This window comes from Camelus dromedarius, chromosome 16 (genome assembly GCF_036321535.1).
Source record: "Camelus dromedarius isolate mCamDro1 chromosome 16, mCamDro1.pat, whole genome shotgun sequence".
In the NCBI taxonomy this organism is placed as follows: Eukaryota; Metazoa; Chordata; class Mammalia; order Artiodactyla; family Camelidae; genus Camelus; species Camelus dromedarius.
In genome coordinates this window covers 33,566,218-33,591,102 of record NC_087451.1, presented here as the reverse complement: position 1 = coordinate 33,591,102, position 24,885 = coordinate 33,566,218, and the positions used below count along the sequence as shown (strand labels likewise).

At 58.8% G+C, this 24,885-nt stretch overlaps 1 protein-coding gene across 3 annotated transcripts in view; it reads right to left on the bottom strand.

Annotated features, from left to right (window-relative positions):
* The window catches only part of SDK2 (sidekick cell adhesion molecule 2), a 247,926-nt gene that overhangs the window by 7,014 nt on the left and 216,027 nt on the right, over nt 1-24,885 (bottom strand). For 2 of the 3 annotated variants that reach the window (XM_064495585.1, XM_064495586.1), the window contains 10 exons: nt 24,456-24,557; nt 24,175-24,290; nt 19,035-19,221; nt 16,530-16,667; nt 13,874-14,035; nt 11,140-11,265; nt 6,976-7,140; nt 5,528-5,668; nt 5,109-5,247; nt 3,107-3,233 (listed from right to left, as the gene is read on the bottom strand). In XM_064495585.1, coding sequence (XP_064351655.1) covers nt 3,107-3,233; nt 5,109-5,247; nt 5,528-5,668; nt 6,976-7,140; nt 11,140-11,265; nt 13,874-14,035; nt 16,530-16,667; nt 19,035-19,221; nt 24,175-24,290; nt 24,456-24,557 — 1,403 coding nt within the window. Of the gene's footprint in view, nt 1-3,106; nt 3,234-5,108; nt 5,248-5,527; nt 5,669-6,975; nt 7,141-11,139; nt 11,266-11,620; nt 11,986-13,873; nt 14,036-16,529; nt 16,668-19,034; nt 19,222-24,174; nt 24,291-24,455; nt 24,558-24,885 lie in introns of those variants that run through there. The other variant, XM_064495587.1, reaches the window with a different exon arrangement.

The following is a 24,885-nucleotide window of genomic DNA, read 5'->3' as shown; positions in this document are numbered from 1 at the left end:
CGGCATCAGAGGGCGGCCAGCTGCTCCGTCTCCACTCCGTCCCCTCTGGCCCACTGGAAGCCCCTGGGAGGCAGAGCCGTGTCCCCATCACCTCCCTGTCCTCAGAGTGAGCGTTGAGAAGTCAGCGTCTGCTCACCCCCTGCACCTGCTGGAGGGGCCCTAACTGCCCTGGACAGACGCTGACGTCCAGGCCTCCTTAGCTGTTAAGGCGCAAACTCCAATCTGACCCTGGAGGCACAGAGGGGTGGCCCTTGCTGAACCAGGCATGATGCTACCTCTAGTTGCAGAATCACGGAGAAGGCTGCCTGGGGTCCTCTCGGTGACCCTAAGGGCTCAGGGAGGTGGCTCTTTACCAACAGGTACTCAGAGCAGCCTCTGATGGGGCCAGACAGTCACCCCCGCGATCCATTGTCCAAACCTGCTAGGGCATCTTTCTTGGGGACAGTCTTAGTGCTGGTAGCCCTTTCTTCTGAGTGTCTTAACCCTTTGAAGATGGGCTGGAGTTTGCCCATTTTTTAGATAATCCAGTTAACTTATTCTCCAGACTGTTTCATCAGCTAGTTCTGAAGGCCTTTCCAGAAAAGTGTGCCACGGGCCACATCACCAACTTCGGGACAGGGGCAGGACCGACGGGCCCGCTGGGGTCCTCGGTCCTGTGCGCGGGGTCTGGCTCTGCAGCCTAGGGGCTGGGGTCCTGGGCTTCACTTTCTGCCTGTTGGACCTGAGCTAACTCACGTAAGCTCTCCGAGCCTCAGTTTCCCCATCTGTACAAAAAAGATGACAGTTTTTCAAACCTGCCTCAGAGGGTCAGTGTGAAGCTAGACTGTGGTGAGGCAGGTGGGGTGCTGAGCGCAGCCCCTGAGGGGCATGGCCATTGTCATCAGTGTTACTTCGAAGGGTCTCTTGGAATGTGTGAGGTGTGATGGTGGGTGAAAAGGAGTAACTCACACCCATGAGTCTTTGTTTCTCCATCCTGCTAACCATACTTGGTCCTGACTAACCATCCTGCTAACCATACTTGGCTCAGCCCGACTAGGGTCCCTAAGGACCTTTCCATGCTTTCAGCAGATACCAACAGTGCCCGCTTACCAGGTGCTGTGAGGGACGCTGGGGATACAGCAGTGGCCAGAACTGTCACAAGTCCCTGCCTTCATGGAACTTAGCTTTCAGAGTAAATAAACCCAACTCAACTCAACCCAGCCCCAAATCAAATCCCAAACCACCCCAAACTCTGTATGTGGAGCTCCAGGCCTGGGCCGTGGTCCACTGTTTGGGCACTCTGCGGTGACAACTGACTTCTAGAACCAGGAAGCCTCCTCTCTCTAGGGTATGTGCTCCCCCGGTTGGGGAGGTGACTGGCTCCAGGTTGCTATGGAAACGGTGTTCTAGTGATGGGCTTGTTCTGAACAAATGGCACCAATAGCTAAATGGAGGATTCTGAGCACTCTGTCCGCCCTGGGGTAACTTCTGAAGTGGGTGCTCTTGGGATGGGATTCTCCCAATAACCTCTTCGAGATTGGGGGCCCTGGCATGGCCTCAGGGACCAGTTCTGCGTCCCACATGAGGGTCCTCAGACTTATGCGGGGATGGCTGCAGAAAACTCCAGAGACATCAGGCAGTGTCTTCTGCACTCGGAGGGCTTGCTCTGCAAGGTCGGTGCTCAGCGCTGAGCATGGGTTAGCAGTGCCTCTGGAGGAGGTCAAGGGAGGCTGAGCAGAGCGACGGGGGAGTCCCTTCCGCTGACCACCACGCTGCTCTCTCCACAGACGGGAGTAGGGCTCAAGTAGCCCTTTGTTACTGCCCCACGGGCACAGAGAATCCCTTTACCATTTTGAGTTTGACCTTGGGTGCCTGCAAGCCAAATGCTCATCACCAGCTTTAGGGAGAAAGAAAGACAAGTCATGCTTCAGGGAAGCATGGCCTTGTAAGTCCCCAGTATGTATGTGGCCGCCAGGAGTTCAGTATTCGTAACGAGATGCCATAACCTGAATCACATTGAGTCTCCGTGTCAGCCAGGCTAAGGAGGGGTCTCTGTCCTTGCCAGCCCAGAGCTGGGGTGTCAGCTCCAGCCTCCCCGCTCTGTCAAGCCCGACAGTAACCCCGGAGCTGAACAAAACAGCAGTGAGCGGGAGGCCCTCGGTCCACGGGTCCAAGCCAGATCCTAGGCTTGTTGGCACCTCCTGCCCGGCCAACAGCCCCGCTTCCTGCTGGCACGTCTTCCTTCTCATCCTCTCCTAGGACTGGGCAGAAGGTCCAGGGCGTGGGACACAATGACCTTCTGCCACCCCTTCCTCGGCAACCACCAGGCTTGGCTGGGGTGAGGGGCTGTAACATCTGTTCACTGGAATGCACTCAACCCCCTCTGCCCATAGCTGGGTGTCCCTGCGTGGCCCACCTAATGGCAGCCTCTCTAAAGCTCTGTGTCTCCCACAGGTGCTGTCCCCTTCTCAGTACTAGGGGCTGACATTTATTGACTGATTGCCCCGTGCCAGGTCCCTGAGCTAAACTTCTTTGTGCCTCATCTCAGCAAATCCTCCCCACTGCACCACAAGAGAGACTATAATCATCCCCACCCATTCTACAGATGGAGAGACTGAGGCACAAAAAGATTACTTAGCACTCCCAGGATGCCTGTGGCTCCTGGGCAGCAGAGCCAGGATCCAAGTCAGGTCTGAACCTCCAGAGCTTAATGCCTCGGTGGTCTGCACTGTTTCCCATCCTCAGGGGTCCAGGGCAGCCAGCCCTCCGGTTTCAGAGCTCATCTGACCCCGACCAGCCAAGTTTAGCAGTTCTCCAGGCTCTGGCAAAGCAGGGCTGCTGTGTCAGCTTCCCTCTCCTTGTCATCACACTCCTTTCCAGGCCAGAGCTACTGAGCACATGGGGTGACTCCTGCAAGCCCAAAGGGCCATGCTTCTGGGGGTTCCAGGGACCCCATTAGCCCAGGATGCAAACCCTGAGCAGAGCCTGAGAGGTGGCAGCTGACTTACATACGACCTTCAGATAGTTTCCTGGGGTCCCTTGGTCTTTCTCATAAAAGAAAGGAAGGAAAGAAGTGATGGGCTGCCTCCCCTCCCTCTCCGGGGCACCTGGCCCCCCTGGCCCTCACCTGAGAGTCCGAGATCTCCGAGGGCTTCTCAGTCAGGCTGCTGCTCTCCGCCGGGATGAGGTCGTTGTACTTGGTGACGTCCTCATCGGAGTAGTGGAGGCTGCCCGGGCTGGGCCGAGGGGGAGACCTGGAGAGAGTGGGGTGAGGCTGAGACTTGGCCTCACTCAGAGTGGCCTCCTCTCTGGCTGGGGAGGCCACAGCGAGGCTCAGGGTCTTGAAGGCGCAGGACAAACCTCCCAAACCAGCTCCAGGGAAACTGGGCTGGGGGCCGGGGGGGCGGTAGGGGGGAAGGCAGCACTTCGGTTCAGTTGTGGTTCCAAGACCCCCGGGCATCAGTATCACTTGGCAGTGAACGTTACAAAGCATGTCTGGGCCCCGCCAAGACCTCCTGAATCAGAATCTCAGGTGAGGTCTGGATGCCAGCCCTGCAGACGACCTCCCCGTGGGACTCCTAACTCACAAAGTAAGCCTTAGGGAGTTAGCACAGAGGCTAGGGCAAACGAGGAGATCCACGGCCGCTCCCCCTCCAGATGTGCTCAGAGACCAGGTACAGGTAAGCCACATCCTACTTCTGAAACATCAGCCCTAGAGAGAGCGGTGCATTTCCCAGGGAGTTAGGGGCCTGGCTCTGAGTCATCTGAACAAACGCTCAGATCAGCGCTCCTCGGGCATTCCGCTCGCCCTGGGGTGCGCGGGAGGCCGGCGGCCAGGGTAAGGGCAGGGCTCCTGGAGGCCCTGGGCAGGTGGCCGGGGCCCCCCATGACTCTGCCCTATTTGTGTCTTCTTAGGTTGGGATTCAGGGGGCTCTGCCCAGGGCCTGACGCCCCATGATGTGCCCAGCCAGCTCCGGGAAGCGTTTCTGGCACTGAGGCCCCAGACTCCAGCTGTCCCACACGGGGCTGGAGGGGGTTTGCTGCTGAAATGTCGCTAAGAACAATCCTGTGGCCCAGGAATATGCCACAAGCCATCCCCCCCGCCACCTCCAACCTCTACATTGGTTTTATTCCAATCAACAAAGCCGCAGGTTTATTTAAAAATAATATAGCAGTACTAAGCAGTAGCTTCACGTAGACAAGACAGACAAACAAATGACTGAGAGGAGGGAGGAAACGGGGTGCCAGGCTAGCGCTGTCTTGGCGACCTGCAGGGTGAGTCGGGGGCCAGTGGGTGGCCGTGGCCGGGTCAGGCTCCTGGAGCCCGGGGCTGGTTTGGTGCACACGGGATTTCTGTGTATACACAGCTGTGTAGGGGACACACGGGGGGCCTCAGTGTGTGTACACTGTGGGCGTGAGAGGCCAGCAAGGCCAGGCTGTCAGTGAAGCGCCCTCTTGTTCCACGTGGCAGGGCCCCGGAGCCAGCCTGGCGGGGCTGTGGTGGCCGTGCTGGGCTGGCCACTGCGGCCTCAAATGGCTCTTTCTTTGGAAAGCTGGCTTTGGCGGAGGATGAGAGCTCGGCCTGGCTGGCCTGCTTACCCCTCCCGCTGTCCTCCTGATGAACACACACATCGCCTCTTCCTTCCAGGACCAGACAGAGACGCTTTGTGAGCTGAGCCTGGGAGAGGCAAATCCCCTCCACTCCCGCCGGCCCCTCTGATGAGCCGGGAATGTTAACAGGGTTGAGGCTGGAGACAGGAGCCCCTGGGCCAGAGCCCCTGGTCTCTCCCGAGAGCATAAAACTTCCGGGTCAATCAGGTGAGGGTCAGGTGAGCCGCAGCACCTGCCCCTGCCCTTGGAAAATGCCTGGGCCACCACAGGGAGGGGAGTGGGGCTAGGAGGGGCCTGGGGTTGGAGCGGAGTTAGGAGAAAACAGGAGCTGTGGTTGGCAGAAACCCTCGGTACCCACCTTCTTGTGCCTTTCTCCCCAGCCCCGGGATGTGCTGCCTGGGCCCCGCTGCGCCTTCCTGCCTGCCTGTTCTGTGGCCCTCCCAAGCGTCCTCCACTCCCTGGGCACTGCTGGCCCCCAAACCTCCAGCTTCCGGCCCCCCAAGCAGACAGCCCACTACCTGGTGTACAGGCCGTTCTTTCTGCAAAAGGAATTCTTGACGGAGAGCCGGCGGTTGTTGAGCTCCAGGGCAGGAAAGCTGCTCTCATCCAGACTCATCATCTCCCCGCGGCCCAGGGCGCCAGACTTGGCACTGTTCCCTGGGGAGGGCGGAGGAGATTGACATCCGTCACTCACTCCAGCCCTTTGGACCGGGTGGCCTCCCATCCTCCACCTCGCTGGGCTGCCGCCTCTTTCTCTTGTTAGGGTTGCGGCCAAAATAGGAAACGGAGATGTGCGTAGGATCCCTAAGCTCCCCACCCCCGCCATCCGAGCAGGTGCATTTCCGGAGAGAGAGATCCCCCCACCCTGTCCTTGCCAAAAGGGAGAGGCAGAGAGGTGACAGTCCGGTCCAGCCAGCAGGGCTCAGCGCCAGCTCACCCGAGTCTGTCTTCTTGGCATACTTCTTGCTCTGGCCGCGGATGATGAGCACGAAGACCAGCAGCAGGATGAAGATGAGACCGACGAGGGCGATGACCACCAAGAACCACCACTCCTCGTAGAAGGGGTTGGCTTTCTGGGCTGAAGCATGGTGGGGGGCGGTCAGGTCCAAGGTGCTCAGCCCCCACCCTGTCTCCAAACCTCCCGCTCCAGCTGGGACCCTACCACCTGCTCTCGCACTTTACGGGGGTGGGTCTGTGCCCTCTGAACAAGGTAGACTTTAAGGTGGGTAGGGACGGTTTCATCTCAAGTGCCAGCTCTGATCACTCAGTAAAGGGCTGCCTGGAGGCCTCTTTTGAGAAGAGTTTCTAGACTCGCTAGGAAAGAGCGCTAGGATTGACTAGTGATGTCTGCTGCAGACGCAGGAGGGAGGAGGGGCTGTGTGCTGGCTACCTTTACTTTTATATTTTCCCTTGCCACCCATGGCCCAGGGGCTACCTTGACAGACAGACCCAAATGGGTGTTGGAAAGGTGCTTGTCTGGCCTGTGGTGGGCCTGGGAGAGCTTCTGAACAAGGTTTAGCTGTGACAGAATGTTTTCTGGCAGCAGAAAGTGAGGGCAGCTGGGAGGGTGGACACCAGTGCGTCTTTAGAAAGCCTCCTCCAGGGAGCCTCCCCTTCTTTCAAAATCCTCAGCGCTGTGCTCTCTGCACGCGACTGGCACCCATCCATGCTGCTGCCTGATGGGGCTGGTTCTTCTATTTCAGCCTGGAAGGGCTTAAGTCCTTGGTTTGGTTCTATCCGTCTGGGCAAGGGTGAAAGCGCATGGGAGGGTGGCTGGGCTCCTGAGACATGCCCGGCGAGGAGAAATTTTGAGTTCTGTTTCTGCCTGAAGGGAAGAGGCTTTGGTATTAAAAGTGGTTAGTGGTTCGCTCTGGGGTCATGGGTTTCCATACTGGTGTCCTCTGTGAGCTGGGGGACAAAGGGAAGGCTAAGGAGAAGCGGAAGGGTGGGGGTGGCGCCCTGCCCCACCCGGGAGCTGCTCGCTCAGGCCTGTGCGCCACAGGCTGCTGACTCTGTCTGTTTGGGGGGGTGGTTTCCATGGAAACACTCAGTTTATGGCCTGGTGTCCTCATATCTCCTGGGTGACGAGCTCACGGAAGCTCTCATCTTGGGCCCACTGATTCATCCACAAGCCCACTGGGCCCCCTGCCCAGGGCTTCTGGAGTCCTTGAAAAGGAACCCCAAACCCCCATGGCCCCCAGCTCCTTCCGGAGTTGAAAGCAGACTCAGGCCCCAGCCCAGGGCTTTTTGCCTGGGGGAACTGAGAGGACATGCCTTTTGGTCCCCAGCCCCGGGCTTCTGGGGCTTGCTGCCTCTCCTCCTCCTCTCCTCCCCCGACAAGGCTCTCCAGCGGGGCGCCCCACCCCTCACCCCACAGGCCAGTACCTGGCACCGACTGGGAGGGGCTGCTGGGGGTGCCGAAGCCATAGTCGTTGACGGCGATGACCCGGAAGTCATAGCTCACGCCTGGCTTGAGGATGTCCATGCTGAATGTGTAGGAAGTCACCTCCTTGGGGATGTCTTTGATGAGGATGTCCCAGAGCCCCTCGTCTGCAGGAGCACAGAGAGGGAGACACCCATGAGGGGGAGCCCCCTACCCCGATCCTAACCGTTGCTCCCTGCCAGCGGGGCCGGTTGGGTCTGCCCGGTCCACACTGACGCTCCTGTGCTTGGCAGCTAGAAGGTCCTCGGGAGATGTTTGTAAAAAAGTATCTGATCATTTTATTCTTTTTAATGAAAATGTTTGCAAGACATTAAAAAATGCGTAATGTGCAGAAAATCCTCTACCAACCAACCCACTATCACCATCCAGAGAAGGAGCTGCACCGTTTTCACACCTGTGTAGAAGAGCTCCCCAGGTCTGCTTCCCACGCCAGCACAAGGTGCTGGGCAGCATGCTTCTGAGTGGCTGCCTAGTATGTTCTCATCCACGTACACCCCCCTTTACTTAACCAGGCCCCTATGCTTCTGTTCCCCCTTCCTATTCACAACAGACACAGTAGGAGCATCAGACAAAAAGAACAGGACTTTTTGAAAACAGCTGTAGGAAGGAACGGGGTTGCCTGTGAGGGTTTGGTCAAGTTGCCTGGATTTGATGGGGAGCAGAGATCTAAGGAGAACGAGGGACCGGTGAGGGCTGGAGGGGTCCCTCCTCTGTTCCCCCTCCACGTTGTCACCAACCACCCCTGTCCTTTGAGCCCCTGACTTTCCCTTCAGGTCCGACCCCCACTGTCTGTGACTCTCTGGGCCTTGTCCTCTTGGGACATGATTCAGTTTCACCTGCTTCAAAAGGAAGGAGCGTGCTGCCCGTGCAAGACAAGAGGCCAGCATCCTCCTGGGCCCAGGAGCATCCTCTGCGTGGATGTGGAGGCTGGCAGGGGGCTGGGCCAGATGCTCTGTGTAGGGCCAGTGGGGCTGGCTTGGCCTGGGACAGAGGGTGAGTCTGCCTCCTTGTCCTAGTGCAGGGCTGATTTGGCAACCAAACTGTCAAGCCACCGTGGGCCCTGGTCAGGTCCTGTTTTCACAAGAACTGGGGGTCCAGAGGTTTCAGAAGGGCTTTGACACAAGTTTCTACTCTATAGCACAGGGAACTATATTCAATATCTTGTTATAACCTATAGTGAAAAAGAACATGAAAAGGAATATATGTATGTATACGTAAGACTGAAACACTATGCTGTACACCAGAGATTGATTGTAAACTGACTCTACTTCAACTAAAAATAAATAAATTAGTTAAAATAAAAAGAAAAGACAGACCTTGGTGGGCTGAGCTCCCAGGGCCTCCTCCATCCCCTGACCTGCTCCAGGGAGGTCACCCAGCAGCCCGCAGGTCATCCAGGCCGCCGCTGCCCTGGACCAGCTCCCACAGCCTGCCCTCTCCCTCCTCCCGTCTCATTGCTGTTCCTCGTCTGTTTCTGAACCCCTTTGCGTAAGAGCGGCCTTTCAGGCCCACAGGTGGCTCCCAGTTCCAGCTCGGCCCTTCCCTGGGGCGGATAGATTTTGTTTGTTTCCTCCTCCACATGTTTTTACAGATCCACCCAAGCGAGAAACTCTAGTGGAGGGACCACAACCCCGTGAGCATGTCTGAACGTTGGACCAGAAGCGTGGTGGCCCCTGCGGAAGCCTCCTTCCTGCTGTCCCGTCTGGGTCCGGCCGTGGGGGCCCCGTCTGGGTTCTGCTGTCCTCCCGGAAGGCTCCAGAGTCCTGAGTCTGGTCCTCATCTTCCGTCTTAATTATTTGTTTTGGGATGCCTGCCTCCTATACATCACATCTTTTTGTGGAAGGTCTCTTTTTCTCCTGCAAGGCTGTGAAATTCCTCGAGGGCAGGGATCATGCCTAATTTGTCTTTGTCGTCCAGCACAGGCATCCTCAAAGCGTTTTTGACAAAATGAGTGAAAATCTTTCTTCCCTGGCCTTCCTGTAGCGTTATGTGCCCCAGTTTCAGTCCTGAGCACCTCAAACTGTAAGTATTGGGGTACAGGTCCACTTTCATCCTGTGACTTTGAATTCATTCCCCTAGATGACACTGATGTGTCTGATGATGATGAAACAGTCACACTCACTCCTCCACAAGCATCATGGTTCTAACAGCTTTATCAGCAGCAACGGCGAGAAGGAGGAGCCTTTGTACCCATGTTACAGATGAGGAAACCAAGGCTTGGAGAGAACTGAGCTCATCTCCCAAGGTCACACCGCCCCAAGTGGCAGTGCCGGTGTTTCAGCCCTGAGATGCCTGACTCCTCCCGGCACCGAGCACCCTCCGGGTGCCCAGGATGGTGCTGAATGTGACCAGTGTTTCTGGATGGGCTTGTCCAGGACCCTGCTGCCTCCCCGGAGGCAGGGACTCCTGCCTGCTGTCTGACCCTCCTTGTTCCTTCTCACACAGAAATGAGGGGTGGGGCTGGGGTAACGGGGCCAAGCCAGAATCTGCTGGAACATCAGGCTGTGGCTCTGGCCTCAAGCCCCAGGAGTCGGCTGATGTGCAGGGTGGATTCCCTAGGTCTGAAACCTCTGGTGAATCCCTCCCTAGTCTTCAGTGCCTGGTGGTTCCTGTTTAGTTGGTTCTGCCCAGCACAAAGTACGAGCAATGCAGGGTGAGCCTAGGACAAGAGTGATCTCATCCTGAAGACGAGGAGGGTGTACAGCCGGGGGGCACGGAGGTGGAGATGCCCACCCATCACAGACAGCCCTCCCACAGCCGCGGGCAAAAGCACCGTGCTCCTCTCATCCTCCATCCTCTCACCAGCATCCATCCCCATCCCCAGCTCTCGGGCACCCCTCCGAGTCCCCGCCCTTCAGGGCGTCCTGCCTTGATCCCAACCGTGTGGACCAAGTCATGGCCCCCAAACCTGGAACACCAGGTCCCAGCCAGACCTCCCAGGAAACGCTCGAAAATCAACAGGGCTAAAGTCCAGGGCCAACATTCCACAGCCTGGCACCCCGGTAGGCCAACTTGGATGGAAAAAGCAGGCCCAGGCCCTGGTTGGGAGAAGCACGTGGAGGTCTCCTGGCCAAGTCAGCAGCCGGCCCTGGAGGGCCGGGGAGGGACCATCTGGAGCGGGGAGGGTGCCAACGTCGCATGTGTCTGCCTGCTACACGTTGGATCTCAGCTGCTAGAGGTAACAGCTATCTGTGACTGCGATTATCAGTGCAAAATTAAAGCAATGACAGGGTGGTAGCGGCTTCCTGGAGCCTCTGGAATTAACTATTTGCTATCGAGATGGTTAGTTCGTGGCTCCCCGGAGGTATTAACCGTGCCACTGGGATGTCGGCGCTCCCCAGCAGAAGCATCAGCTCCTGAGACGCCGACTTCTCGTTACGACTAGTATCTGCTGTTTGGGCTGGAACAACAATCTTTTTTTTTTTCCCCCTTCTTTCTCAACTTCAATGACCTAATCATGGGTCCACAGAATGCCAAGAACAAGCCTCCAGCCTGCGCGGACTCTGGCACCTCTGATTAATGTGGAAACCTAGCAACGGAGGGAGCTGGCAGCGGCCGGGAGCTCCTGGGGGTAAGGGGAGCCGGAGAGGCAGAAGCAGGTGTCACGGCGACTGTGAAACAGGAGCTCTGAGAGCAGCCCTGCAGCGACTTATCAGCGGCTCGGCTCCTGATGGCTTTGGAAGTTCCTGTGGTTTGATTTCAGGCTTGACAGGAGAGAGTGGTGCATTGCAGGAACTGTAGTGATGGCCACGATGGCAGAGATGGACTTAAAGAGGCAGCTGGGTCTCCGGGGGACAGCCAGCCTCCTTGTGGGGCATCGGTCACGGGGTGGCGTGGAGGACGTGGGTGTGTAGCCAACAGGAGCCCAAATCTTCGTTCCTCCAGCTTCTTGAACGAGCCTCCGCCTGAGTCGGTGCTCACCAGGCACTAAGTGCCGCTCTCTGGGGCCTCCTGCATGTTCCTTAACTGAGGGCGCAATTCCCCGCTTCCTGCCCGTCACAGGGCCTCCTCCAGCTTCACCCGGGGAAGCACAAGTGCCCCAAGTGCAGGGACTGGGAAAGGAGGGAGAAAGGGAGCCGTGGACCCTGCTCCGCGGCGGGACGTACCTGAAGGCCTGGCCTCTATGACATAGCGGGTGATGGGCCCTTCGCCGGGGTCTCCGCTGGACCAGTGGATGGCGATGGCGGAGCTGTAGCGCACGATGATGGGCACTCCAGGCGGTCCGGGGGCGCCTGCAAACAGCACACGTGGGCGAGGGGATGTGCGGAAGCCAGAACAGACGCCCGGCCTGCCTCCCTGGGCTCCAGCAGGAAGGGATGGGCAATGGACCCAACCCCGCCAGGGTCTCCAGAAACCCTGCGTGTGCTGAGGCCCAAGAAGGGCGGTGGGGACCACCAGATCTGACTTATTCTCTGCCAGGTCACCCACATTCCCCTGCATTCCAAGTCCCAGGGAGGAGAAGTAGATAAGATGATTCCAGAAAGGTCCCCAGCTGCACTGGCTTTAAGGATACATCAGAGAAGAGCCTGGGGCCTCCACTCCTAGGAAGAAGGAGGAAGACTGCCCCCCCCACCCCCGCTGGCTCTCCTGGCGTGGCAGGTGCGTCGGGGCAGCAGGCTGTTACATCGGCCACCTGGGGAGCCGGCCCCAGAGGCCAGAGCAGGAGGGAGAAGTTTACTTGTGTAAGGAGAGGAGTACATCTGTTCCGTCTGCAAAGGGTCCCAGGCCCCTTCTCCCTGGGGTGCCCTGCAGCACAGGCCAGGGCGCATCCTCCAGGCCCCCACTTCCCCCAGGGCCCTGTGTGCTGTTCTCCGCCATGCCTGCTCCCCACGACACCTGGAGCCCCACGTCCCCTGGGCCCGGCACACAGTAGGTGCTTGTGGGATGATGAGGAAATGGACCAGTGAGTGAGGGGGTGGGTGAACGGCTGGCCCGGTGGTCCCTGTGGATGCCTGCAAGGAAAGGAGTGGAGAGCCCAGCTTCAGACTGAAGCTCCTCCAGGCCCGGGAGAGCCGGCAGGCTGGGCAGCAGGCCCGGACTCACTCCCAGCCCTTGGCCGCCCACTGCCTGCATCCAGGCCTGACCCGTGTCCTCGCAGGGCCTCACTGCCTCCCTTCCTCCCTGCCACCTTTCCTTCCTTCCTTCCTTCACGTGCATCCTGCCTACAGCACAGGGCAAAGGCGGCTGAGGGATCTGGGGTGTGGGGCGCAGCCTGGGGGAGGTGTGAGGGGCGGGGCAGGAGCTCTCAGGACCCCAGGTTTTCACTCTGCACTGGACAACACTCAGGGCTGAGAGGAGGTGCTGTCAACTCCTCCTGGACTAGAAGCTTCCAGCACATCCAGCACTGCCTGGCCTGGAGGGACAAGGACGCCTGGCTGCACGTCCTCCCCAGCCGAACCCCTCCTCTGCTGGGCGCAGCTCGGGGACCTCTCGGCCACCCCCCCCCATCCTCTGTACTTCCTTTCACCCCCCCGCACCCGGCCTGAGCCACTTCAAGCCTCAGGTTAGAACGGCCTGTCCTCCAGAAGGCCCTCTCCTGTCCCCAGGCCACTGCTCTGTCCTTCTGGTCCCTGCCAGCTCCCTTCCTGCTTTTGTTTCCCAGGGAAGCCGGCTCAGGTGAGAGGCGCCCGGGGAGGGGCTGGGGGCAGATGGAGGGCAGAGGCGGGAGGGGCAGCTCCCTGGCAAACCTCCTCCTCAGCTGGCCGCCGGCTTTGTTCCAACCCAGCCCAGGAGCCAGACAGCTTTTCTGAAGAACAAGAGGCGGGGAAGAGAAAGTGCCCAGAAGAGAAAGGGAAGAGAGTGTCCAGCCTGAACCAGCTCCCAGGGCAGACCTGCTGGGCGGGGGTGGGGGCAGGGCCACCTCCCCAGGCCTGGCTCCCCTCCCCACAGGCTGAGGAGGCCCTGTCCCCTCCTGGCTGACCTCCTGGAAGGAGGAGGGGCAGGACGGGAGGAGGGAATTCAGGGGAAGTCTGGGATGGGCTGTGTACTTTCTTGGGGTGGTGGGGGAGATCAGAGTGGCTGGGAGGTGGCTTCTGTGTTCAGGAGGGGACATCCCGCATGAGTGACAGGGACTTTGGGGAGCAAATCTTAACCACTGTGGGTGCCTTGAAAAACTCCCCCAGCCTGGTGACGACTATGGCCCCAAGAGGTGTCACAAAACCCAAACAGAGCGACTCTTTCCTCCTGGCCCAACCCAGCCTAGTGCACATGGCCTGGCTCCTTTCTTCCCTGCCCCTGCCTCCCTGTCTAGGAAGAAGGCAGCTGGCAGGCCCCCTGGCCCTGGCCCTGGCCTGGCCCCCAGAGCATTGGTTCTCACCGTGGGTACCAAAGAGCTACCCTCTGTTCTTATTCAAATGCATGTTCCCAGTGTGGACTCTCAGAGGTTCTGACTTCCTGGGGCCCCAGAATCTGCACTTATCACAAGAACCCCAGGGTTTAGTGGCACCTTGAGAAACATTCTGATGACACAGGTGACCCTGGGTAGCCTGGCCGGCCTTCCCTCCCACCTGGACACCCACCCCTCCCCATCGTCCTCCGACACAGCCACTTTTAGAATCCTACAGAATGCCTGTTTGTATTACCACGCGTCCACCTGAATGCCCCACCCCATGAAGTCTTCTGGAATCACCTCCTTTAAATGCCCCTCTTCCTGCCCTCCAGGCCCGCCCGAGACGTTCTGCCTTGAATCCACCAGAATCCCCGTCTTGCACCAGAATCCCTGTCTTGCTCAACTCTGCATCTCCGGTCTCCAGCTGGCTCTGGACATCCCCTTCTGACTTGGGGGGCCGAACGCCGCGGGTGGAGAGCAGCAGCCCCCGCATCCACCCGACACTCCCCTACCTTCTCCGGGGCCCGTGGTGACATTGGCTTCGATCTCAGGCCCATAGGTGAAGGTCTTGGCTCTGATGCGGAACCTGTAGGTCATCCCCTCCGCCAGGTCCTTCACCTTCAGCCACAGAGGGCTGCTCCCCTTCACATCCACCGTCACGATCTTACTGACTCCTGGGGGGGGGGGAGGACACAGCATGTGGGGGCTGCAGGGACTGGGGAGACTGGGAGGGAGGGAGGTACTGGGCAGGAGGCGCACCCCCTTGGAGTTAGGCTGGGACCAGCATCCTTGGTCACAATGTTTCCCAGATTATTTCTCAGAACACACTCCTGTGGGCTGTTCTTGAGAATATATATAGTGCCTGTCTGTCTATTGAATGAATAACTGCAGGGGCCTTTAGCATCTGGAGGGAAAAAAAGCCTCACCATCCTGTTTAATGTAACCATTATACCCCAAACATATCTCACCTTCTGTTTTTGGTCCCCTACGTCCCATCCTATAGAACTCAAACTCCAAGGATCACCTTTCAGGAAGTGCATCTGTAAAGATGCCACAGTGCGGAGTTGGAGGGGACACACTTGCAGCCACCCTCACAGCCCAGGACAAGCTCAGCTCCGCCTGGTCTCCTTCCTTCCTCTGGTGCCGATGACGGCCTGGAGCTCACTCCTGGCCCTCCACCAGCGGCACCCGCCAGGCTCTTTAGGGCAAAAGTGAGGATGCTACAGCACCCCAGATCATGGCAACGAGAGGGGAGTCCTGCATGGCTCTCAGGAGGGGAGGGTTTGCGCTCTGTGCCTCACAAGTCAAAATCCTCCCTGTCGGGGGAGGGTAGAGCTCAGTGGTAGGGCGCACACCCAGCGTGCACAAGGCCCTGCGTTCAAACCCTAGGACCTCCATTAAATAAATAAATAACCCTAATTATACCCCCAAACCCCCCAAAGCAAAAAAAAATCCCCCCAAACAACCCCCAACCCCCCCAAACTCCCAAATCCTCCCTGAGGGCCGGGACTGGGTTTCATCTCCCTTGTCCACTGAGCACGCCGGTCACCCCTGGGCTACGGGCTCTGCATCCAGCAGGCTGGGCTCCGACCCCGATGCCCAGGAGTCGGTGGGCATGGCCCGCAGCCTGGCTTCACTTCTACTGAGTGAGGGTAACAGTGGCCGAGGCTGCATGTTTCCAGGTTAAATAAAACAACAGCCCCTGGCACAGGGTTGGGGCCCTGAGTGACAGAACAGTGGGCGTTCAAGAGGTGCTTCCAGGAGGAACAAGGTGCCTGCCGGGTCACGAGGGGATGTGCCCCGGGGCCCGGAACAGCAGCCCTGGGTACCCGCCCCCTGACTTTTCTGCGCAAACTCCCCAACTGCTCGGGACTTGGTGTTCCCTACGGGGAAGCAGGGGGCATTGCCTCCTAGCGGAGACCTGTTTGCTGCTGACCTGAACCCAGGGCTGAGGCACGCACGGGGGCACAGACGCAGTGCCGGCCTAGCTGGGCATCGCCTAGCTGAACCCAGGCTGGATGGCCCTATTAGCTGGGCTGTCACAGGCTAGACAGGAATCTGTAAGGGCCCGGAGTCAGCCGTGTGGTCCAGACACCGCTGGACTGAGGACCCGAAAGGCAAAGTGATCGCGCCTCTCCAGGTGTGGTGTCCCTGGTCACTGCAGCAAGATCCCGTCCCATCCCCTGCATCTCATCCCCGTGACCTCTGTCCTCCCCGGCCTTCCTTCTGCGGGAGAGACAGGCCTTGAATCTGACCACATCTCCTCCTGGGCCCAGCTCCCCCTCGGTCTCCCGGCACACATCGCTGCTCTCCAGAACCAGTGAGTGGCTGGTGCGCAGGTGGCGGCAGGAAGACTGAGGGCCATTGTCCCCTCGGCTGACCCGGAACTGCTGGCCACCTCGGCCTTCCCAGGGCCCCGCCCCTTGTTCTGGTCAGGCTCCACTGTTGGGGAGGGGTGAGCCTAGAGGCGGTCACTTCCAGCCATCTGGGTGCCCCCTGGTAGGCCAGCCACACCCCCAAGGCCTCACTGGGTTCTGGAACAGGACACAGGCAACCAGGTGCCCGGCCTTCTTCCTGCCTCTCTAATTAATAGCAGTGATTTCAGCCGAGGTGGGGCAGCTCCCTGGGGAGCCTGGGAGGGAGTCAGGCAGGGTCCAGGCAGGCGGAGGGGTGGGCAGGGCTGCGGGGAGCTCTGAGGACAGTTCACATGAACAGGGCTCGGGGTGAGAGGAGGGCAACCTGCAGAGCCAGGGTCACGAGCAGAGATTCCCGGAGGGCAGCAGGGGTGCAGTGACTCCCCCCAAACTTGTGCATCTTCCTGGGGAGAGGCTCCAAGGCTTTCAGCAGATTCTCAAAGGGGTTCCTGACCCCATGAAAGGCAGAGGAGAACTAACCCGGAGTAAGGCTGAGCGTCTAGGTTTGTCGGTCACACATAGGGCAGGACCATTGGGGCTCCCCATCATTATGGTCCATCTCGGGACCCTACATTTTGCTCGGATTTCCTTCCTCTCCTCTCCACTTCAATACACTGATGGGGAGAACTGGCCACGCCCCTTCCCTCGCCTGGGCCTCAGTCTCCTGGTGTAAAAGCTGGGAGGGGCTCGCCACAGCGATGCCACGCACAAGGCAGGACCAGGGAGTCGCGCCTGGAGGGAGGGTCCCACTCACCGTCCACGGGGGTGCAGGGCTCGTACACCAGCCGGTAGCCCTCCAGGACGCCGTTGGGGAACCGTGGGGCCTCCCAGGACACGTTCACTGAGGTGGTGGTCAGCTCACTGAACTTGACCGAGCTGGGAGCACTGGGGGCTGGGGGGAGACAGCAGAGGGGTTTTGTTTCCTCCTTCCTGGACGTTCAAAGCCCTGAGTTTGGTTCTCAGGAACTAGCAGGGGCCCAGGAAGAACAGGAGAGCGGGGCTTCGTGTAAGAGAGGGCCGGAGGGGTCGCTGGAGGCCATCGGACCCCCTCCTCTCCCCTGCTGAGGTCGTAACACTCGCTTTCCAGTCAGGGTCCAAGTATTGGGAAAAAAGGGGACTTTCTTTTCCCTAAAGTTGGAGAACTCAGGCTTCCTCCTGCTGAGTGGCCCTGAGCCCTGGCCAAGAGCCCAGGACATGCTTGTATTGTGTCCCCAGGGTCACTGTGGGGATGGGTCATGTCCTGGCTTCCCTAATGGAGGAGACAGGGGGTGTGTGGGTGTCAGAGCATCAGCTGGACACTAAACAACCTGCCAGGACTGCAGTGGACGTGGCCTTGCTCTCGTCCCCGGGGCCCCAGGCATTATCTCCAAGAGACCACGCTGCCTGGAGGACCCAGGAATGGTCAACGCTCTGAAAGAGATACTTTCTTGGCCTAGAATCTGGAGCGACCCGGGAAACATGGGGGATGAGGAGGTCTGAGGGGGAGGCCGGAGAGGAAGGGAAGGAAGCATCCATTCCATAGCGTCCCGAGCTAGCTCCGGGCAGGCGGGATGACTGGGCTGTTATTGTCCGGGGCCGCCCCCCACCGAGCCGGAGATAATCCAAACCGGCTTCCGCTCCAGCTCCGGGAGGCAGTGTCAGTGAGCTGCCTTTGAAGGAGGGCGACCAGCTCTGGAGGCCCTTCCTTCCTCCCCTCTGCTAGCGGGACATGAGACAGGACACTTTGTCCTGCTGACGGAAGTGTCCAGGCTCCCAGGGGCTCACATCCGGCCGATGACACTGACAGAGAGTGGTCGGAAGGAGACAGACAGACCCTCGGGAGCCAGTGGGAGGAAAGGTTCCCTGGAGCCAGAGCCTGTCCCCAGAGAGGACAGTACTTAGGAACCGACTCCGTGCGGTCTTGCTCTCTCCTTAAGAGCAAGGTCATTTACAGACTAGGAAGCAGCAGGTTGGAAGAGATGCTTCAGGGAGGTGAGGACAAAAGGCTTGTATGCAAATCCATGAGGAGAAAACTCCATGGCAGGCAAAGACGGGGACTGGTGCCATGAAGACAGCCCAGGACGAGCTGGACATCCTGGCTCCAGCCTCTCCTCCCCCACTGACCAGCGAGGGGACCGTGGGTGAGAAGCATCACCTCCCGGGCCATCCTGGCTCATCATGAAACGGGGCAACTCCTGCCCTGTGTGTCCTCAGGGCTTTCAGAAGGATCACGTGTAATACTCCCTGAGAAGTGGCTTTGGAGTCTGTCTAGAGGGCTGGCCCTGCTCCTGTGGGCTGCAGGAGTCTCGCCACCACCCTCTCCTCTGCCCTCCCGTCCAGCCGCCTCAGTGGCCTCCCTGCCTGCCTCTGCTCCCCTGCCCTCCATCCGCCTGTCCTCTGGACAGCAGCCCGAGTGAGCTTCTAAAAACACAGACCAGACTGCTCACCCCACGCCGCCCCCCATCCTGCTCAGAATTAATCCCAAACTTCCTTCCAAGGCTCCCAGACCCTCTACCACCTGCCTCTTGCCCGTTTTCTTTCAAGCCACCTGGCTTTCTCCCTGTTCTCTAATCCCCTCCAGCCTCCAGGCCTTTGCACCTGCTGGTCCCTCTGCCCGGAACGCGCCTCCTCCAGAATGTCCCACAGCTGGCCTCTTCTCACTCAGTTTCAGCTCAGATGTCACCCGCTCAGGGAGGCCTCTGCGGGCAAACCTATCCAACGCCATCTGTCCAACCCCTGCCTCCGTCCTTGGACAACTCGTACCCACTGCCCCGAGGTTAAGTCATCTAGATACTTGTTTTTATATTCTGTCTCCCTCCCCAGCATGGGGACCTTGTCAGCCTCATCCACTGATGTGTCCCCAGATCTAGTGCGGGCCCCTGGAAGATGCTGAATATATCCTGGGGGAATGAACAAAGCTGGGGGAAATAAGAAAGTCAGGTGGGAACATGGCAGGCGGTAGGAGGAGGCTGGCTGGGTGGGGACTGGCCATCTGCGAGGCGGGCTACCTGAGGAAGGCAGGGATGGGGGTGGGGGTGGGGGTGGGGGGGGGAAGCGAGGGAGAGCCCTAGGGGCTCTCTCCAAGGCTTTATGGAGACAGTGCCTCTCTCCTGAGCCCCTCTTGGTGGGCGCTGCTCTCCTACTCTGGAGGGCATCCCATGGGGCCTGGGGATGCGGCCCGGATCTCTCAGTTGCCTCCACTCCCCCAAGAGCCTAGACGCCAGGCAGGCCCTCCCCCATCCCCTCCCCTCCCCGCCCCGCCCCTCCAGCCCCTCCCCACCTGCTTGCTGGGTCTGGCCCCGGGTCGGGGTGCTCCGAGGCCCGTCCCCTGCGGCGTTGAAGGCTGCCACGCTGACCATGTAGGCAGTGTAGCCGGTCAGGTTCTTGAGTTTGACACTGTTCTCCGCCAGGAACAGGGTCTTCACCCGCTCCGTGAGGTTCCGCCGCTGGGCCTCCCAGAAATAAATCTGTGGGCACAGATGTCGGCGGGAGTGAGGGGGACAGTCACCCGGCTTCCCTCCAGCCCCCAGCTGCCTCCGGGGCTCAGAGACACCTCCTTTCTTACCATCTACACAGCTGCACAACAGGTGTGAGTCGCCCAGGCAATAGTAGAGAAGTATTTAAGAGCTGTTTTAGAAACCCTTCCAGAACCTTCCTTTTCAGCTAATACTTCAGTCCCTGCTAGACTGTAAACCCCACGAGGGCACAGAGCCCGTGTATCCGGTCTCCGCAGTGTCTGCAGGGTTTGGCACAGCACTGGCGCGTCGGCCCTCAGAACACCGTCACTGCAGGAAAAGCCGACTCTCTTCTGCAGGAACCAGGGGCAGGAGGGTAAGTGCCGTGGGGGCAGATCCACCCCAACTAAGAGTCAGCCCCTGCAGGTTGACGAGGCCCCCGGTGACTCACCAGCACAGGACAGTTTGTACAGCCCTCGGCAGAGGCAGGCTGGCCCGGGGCTGACCCCAGGGCACCATCTACTTGGCCAGCCAGCTGACGTCCCTGGGCTGCATTCTGTCGTCTGTATAGTGGCGTTCAGGACACCCACTTCCCAGGACCAACGAGAGGAGCAAAGGTCGTAAAGAGTGAAGCACAAAGACACTGCCGAAGGCTTTAGTCCAGGAGCATGGCAGGTGCTTTCAGTTACAGCTGACTCTTGAGCAACACGGGTTTGAACTGCACGGAGCCACTTCCACACGGATTTTCTTCAGCTGGATACGTACAGTACACCAGGGTCCGCGGCTGGCTGAACCCACGGATACCCAACCGCGGAAACGGAGGAGGGGGCCCCCTACGGGACTTGTGCCTCCACCACGTATTTTGGTATTATCCACGGCGGGCCCTGGAACCAATCGCGACAGATTCTGAGGAACGACTGTACCTCATATTTATTCATCGGGGGCTGACGCATCGTCAGCGAAGCAGCAGGTCCTTCACTAGCTCTAGAACTCTGAATCCCAGGCCTCCGGAAAGCCGCCAGCCCCGGGCCGCGGAGGATGAGAGGGCACATAGCGCCACCTGCCGGCCAAATGGGTTTCTGCACGCTATTGGCTTCATTTCTCAACTTGCCTGGAGAAGGCTCATAGAAGTGAGAGCTAATGCAAGTGTCCCCGCCTGGCACGTGTGGAGGATTGGGGTCGGGGACCCAGGGCCACCATACGTACAGAAGAAGGCGCCCTCAGCAGGTGGGTCTTACCCGTGTGTACCCAATCCAACAAACCACTGTTAGATGGTGATTAACTGACATTTGTGCAAACGGCACAAGGGGCTGAGCCCTGACCCCAGCCCCAAAGGGCACGTGGCCGAGTGGCAGTTCAGGCTGATGGGTAGCTGGGTGTCTGCTAGAAAACACCCCACAGAGGGCCCACATCTTGGTCAGTTTGGCTCCCTTGCATCTTAAGCACATAGAATCATGCCTGGTACCCTGCTGGGGCTCAATAAATTTCTGCTAATGGATAAGCGCCTGACGTGGACAGAAGCAGGTGGACAAGTGAACTGTCATAATCCCCCCCTTCTAGCTCCCAATTCCCTGTCCCTTCCGGCTTCATCACAGACAACGGGCAGAACTTCAGCCTCAGTTACGTCAGGCCCACGCCCACAGGCCACACAGCTGGCTGTCACTGGAGGAAAGCCACACTTTCAGTTCACCAGCACAGCTTCGAGTGGCCTGGCCACCATGCTACACTGGACCAGTCCACTCCCCACAGTCACCTACACCACGGTTTCACAGCTCCCTCCCCCATCTCCCCTCCCTGGCCTCACTCCTAGCTGAGGACCCTTCCCTGAGCACCTGAAGCCGTCCCACGAGGCTCCACCTGTACCACCTCCCGCCTTGTGTTCCTACACTCCGCCTCCCTCCTGCCACTGTGGCTGAGCTGCCGGCTCCCTACTGAGGGTCCCCCACATTCAGGCACTAAACCCCAGCCCCTCTCACCTCCTCCAGGACGTCACCCACCACAGCCTCCTCCCTTTCCTGCATCACCAAACTCCTTCTTTCCAGAATCACTTTCATTGGCGCACACACCAGTTATGTTTCCCCTCTAAGACCACCTCTGTTGATCATTTTTTTCCGGCTTCCACCTCATTTTGTTTCTTCTCTTTAAAGCAAAACTCCTCAAAAGGGATGTCAGTACTTGCTGCCTCCCCTCATGCTTTCTCGAATCCCCTCCAAGCAGGCACCCCCTACCTCCAGCTCTTGCCACCGTCACCTGGTTAGTGTAACAATCTGGGCTTGGCAAACTCCTCTGTAAAGGGCCAGGTGAGAATGTTTTAGGCTTTGCAGGCCATGCGGTCTCGCTGCAGTTCTCCAACTCTGCTGCTGTCACTTGAAAGTAGCCAGAGGCAGTTTGTAAACAAATGTGCGTGGCTGTGTTCCAATAAAACTTTATTTACAAAACAAGCGGGGGGGGGGGGCCTGGACAAGGGCCAAGGGCTGTTGTCTGCCCATCCCTGAATAATCACTTCCTAGATTTCATCTTGCTTGAGCTCTCAGTAGTAGCTGGCACACCTGCTTCCTCTCTCCTTCTGGAAGCTTCTTCCTCGTGTGGGTCTGAGACTTTGATCACACTGTTTGGTCCGAGGGCTCAGTTTTCAGACTTCTAGTGTTTTCTATCTACCCATGCCTACTCTCTAGGCTTTTGATACCACTTAGATGCCGAGGACCCCACTACTCACCCCTCTCTCTTGGCCTCCACACCCGTATATCCCCCTCCCTTCGGTGTCTCCCCTTGGATGGCCGGCAGACATCTCGGACCGACTCCAGCTCTCCCTCCGAGCGTCCTCCTTCCACTGCCTCCTCCTCCTGCCCTGTAACTGGAGGCTCCGTCCTCCAGTTGCTTCTCCTTTTCCCACATTCCACATTCAGTTCATCGGCAAATGCTACCAGCTCTACGCTTCAAATGGGACCGGAGGGCAAACGCTTCCCACCTCTGCTCCTGCTTGGTCTAAACCACCACCACGGCTCACCTGGATTATACAGCCGCCCCTTCACGGTTTCACACTTTCCCTGCTTCAGACTACTCTCAGCAGAGCAGCCACACAAGCCTTTAAAAACCCAAGTCGCCCTTGTCCCTCTTCTGCCACGAGCCCTCCGTGGCTGGCATCTCATTCAGCCAAAGCCCTCGAGGACTCCAGGTGACGCGCCGTCACTGCTCGGACCTGCCTCCCGTCCTGCTGGCCCGCTCACTCCAGGACACACGGTGCTCCTTGCTGGGCTTCGTGCGCGCCGAGCACCCACCGACCCCAGGCTCTTTGCTCTTCTTTCCCCTCCTCCTGGGATGCTCACCTCCCAGATCCGGGTGATTCACGTGCCTTCATTTTTGCTCACATGGTAGTTTCTCATGAAGTTCTCTCCCAATGACCTTATTTACATCCCAAACCTGCTCCTTTGCCTGCTTCATTCACCACCACCTACAGGTGCTCTTTGCTGTGTACGTCGCTGGTCTTCCTCCCCTGCAGTTTACGCTCACGTTGTCTCTGCTCGCTGCTTTATTCCCAGCACCAAGGACACCGCAGGGCGCAAACGAACTACTCAATAAACACGCGTCACTGCAGGGCTGGCTGCTGGGACGTCACAGCTCATCCCGGCGCGACCACTGGCTGAAGGTTAATGCCCGTGGATGTCAGTGCACGTCGGGGAGGCAGCAATTCCATTTCCTCCGTCAGCGTCCTTGGCGGGTGGTGATGTTTCCCTGAGCACGTGGGCATCCGCTGTGTGACGTACGGTGTCTGGCGCCCACACATTTCCTGGGACCGCACATTAACTGGAGACGTCCACACCTCACCAGTCTGGTGGCTGCCAAACTGTTGCAGGACCCGCCCGGCTACTTCTCCTTCCCCGGGGGGGACGCATATGCTAGGGGCGCAATATTTAGTTTTCCCAGCTGGCGCTCCTGGGTGAGATACTCAGGAGCATTATTCATCTTTGAGCATCCTTGGCAAGATGCCCTTCCTTCTCTCTCCCGCCTCCTTCACCCCACACGGAACCAGACTTCTATACTGGATTCTGTCTGCAACGGGGTCTCCGGTATTAACAAGCCGTGTGGCCCCAGGCAAGGCCCTTACCGCTTTGGAAACTCAGTTTCTGCCTGTGAGATGAGGGCTCAGCCAGGTAAACCACGAAGCTCCGTGTGGCTCCCGCCCTCCCCACCTTCCCCACCCGGCCACTGCACTGGGCTACTCTCTGGAATAATAGACAACCACCAGGAATCAGAGTGGCGCTGGATGCTGGTCCAGGAGGCAGGCCTCAAACACGGCCACAGGAGACACATTATATTATTATTATTTCTGCCACCTCCTCTAGTGGTTGTGTGCCCAGTGCTTCCTCTCCACCCCTCGCAGGGTGAGGGCCGACAGACCTAGAGTCTGACTCTCTGCTACTTGCTTTTTTGGGGACCTTGTTGAACCACTCACCTGGGCCTCAGTTTCCTCATCTGTACAATGGGCACAAATATTTAGAATCTGTCAGCTTTACTGGGCTTTCAAGAAAATTAAGGTGTTCTTAAGAGCTTGGCGAATATTAGAGACAAATCTAGAAATAATTTCCAAGATTTCCAAGACCTAGCTGGTGGTCCTTTGCTAATGGGCCGTTCAGTTAGCATCAATATTGTAATTAGAGTTGGCCTAATAGCCACTTTGAGGGGTCTTATGCTGGCATCAGGAGCCAGCAGGCTGGGGCTGGGGGTGTGCCATCCAGGGATGGGGTGTGGCCTGAGTGTCTATGGGATGAGTCTGCCCTGAGGACATGGGAGAGGGTGGGTGTAGTGGTGCCCCAGCTGCGTAGTATTTCAGTGGACTGGGTGCAGACAGCCAAGGCAGCAGGTGTGGACGCGGGACCTCTCCCACCTACCGCACCTGGGTCATCCCCAGCCCCCCACCTGGCCCTGTGTCCCCCTGGACCCTCTTCTCTGCCAAAGCGCCCATACCTTGTAGCCTTGGATGTCTCCATTCTGGCTTTCCGGCGGGGGTGGCTCCCACGTCACATCCAGTTGTGTGGCTGTGGCGCCGTGGACAGCCACGTTGCGGGGCGCTGCTGTGGGCACTGGAGGGCACAAGGGGTGGTGAGTGTGCGCGTGGACCTCAGGGAGGAGGAGGTGGGCTGCGGTGGGGTGGGGACCTCGGCTCCTGTAACCCCTCCCGCTGGGCTTCTCAGTGGGGGAGGTGGGAAAGACGTGCTGGGGCTGGAAGGGGAGGCATGGGTACTCACCTGCCTCCCCGACAAAGACCTCCTGGGGGGGGCTCGAGGGCCCCTCGCCCACGGCGTTGTACACGCTCATCCGGACCTCGTAGCGCCGGTGCTTGTTCAGGTCTGGGGTGGGGTGGGGAGGGGAGAGACACACAGAGGTCACTGTCCCTGTAGCGGACGGAGGCAGCGTGGAGGGTGGAGGCTGTGATGTTGCACCCCTGCGATTCTAGGCCCCTGTGTGAAGGTTCAGGAAAGAACAGGTACGCGGTGGGGCAGCCGGAGTGCGGTGGAGGGGTGCTGTCTGCCTCGTCCCTGGGAATCCGGACACAAGACGACACAGGTTGGCGTCCTGGCCAAGTGTGACCACACTGGACACTTTTGAGACTAAAAAGCGTACTGTTAATATTCATGCTGGGACAACTGGGATGAACCGAAACTGTCCTGGGCACAC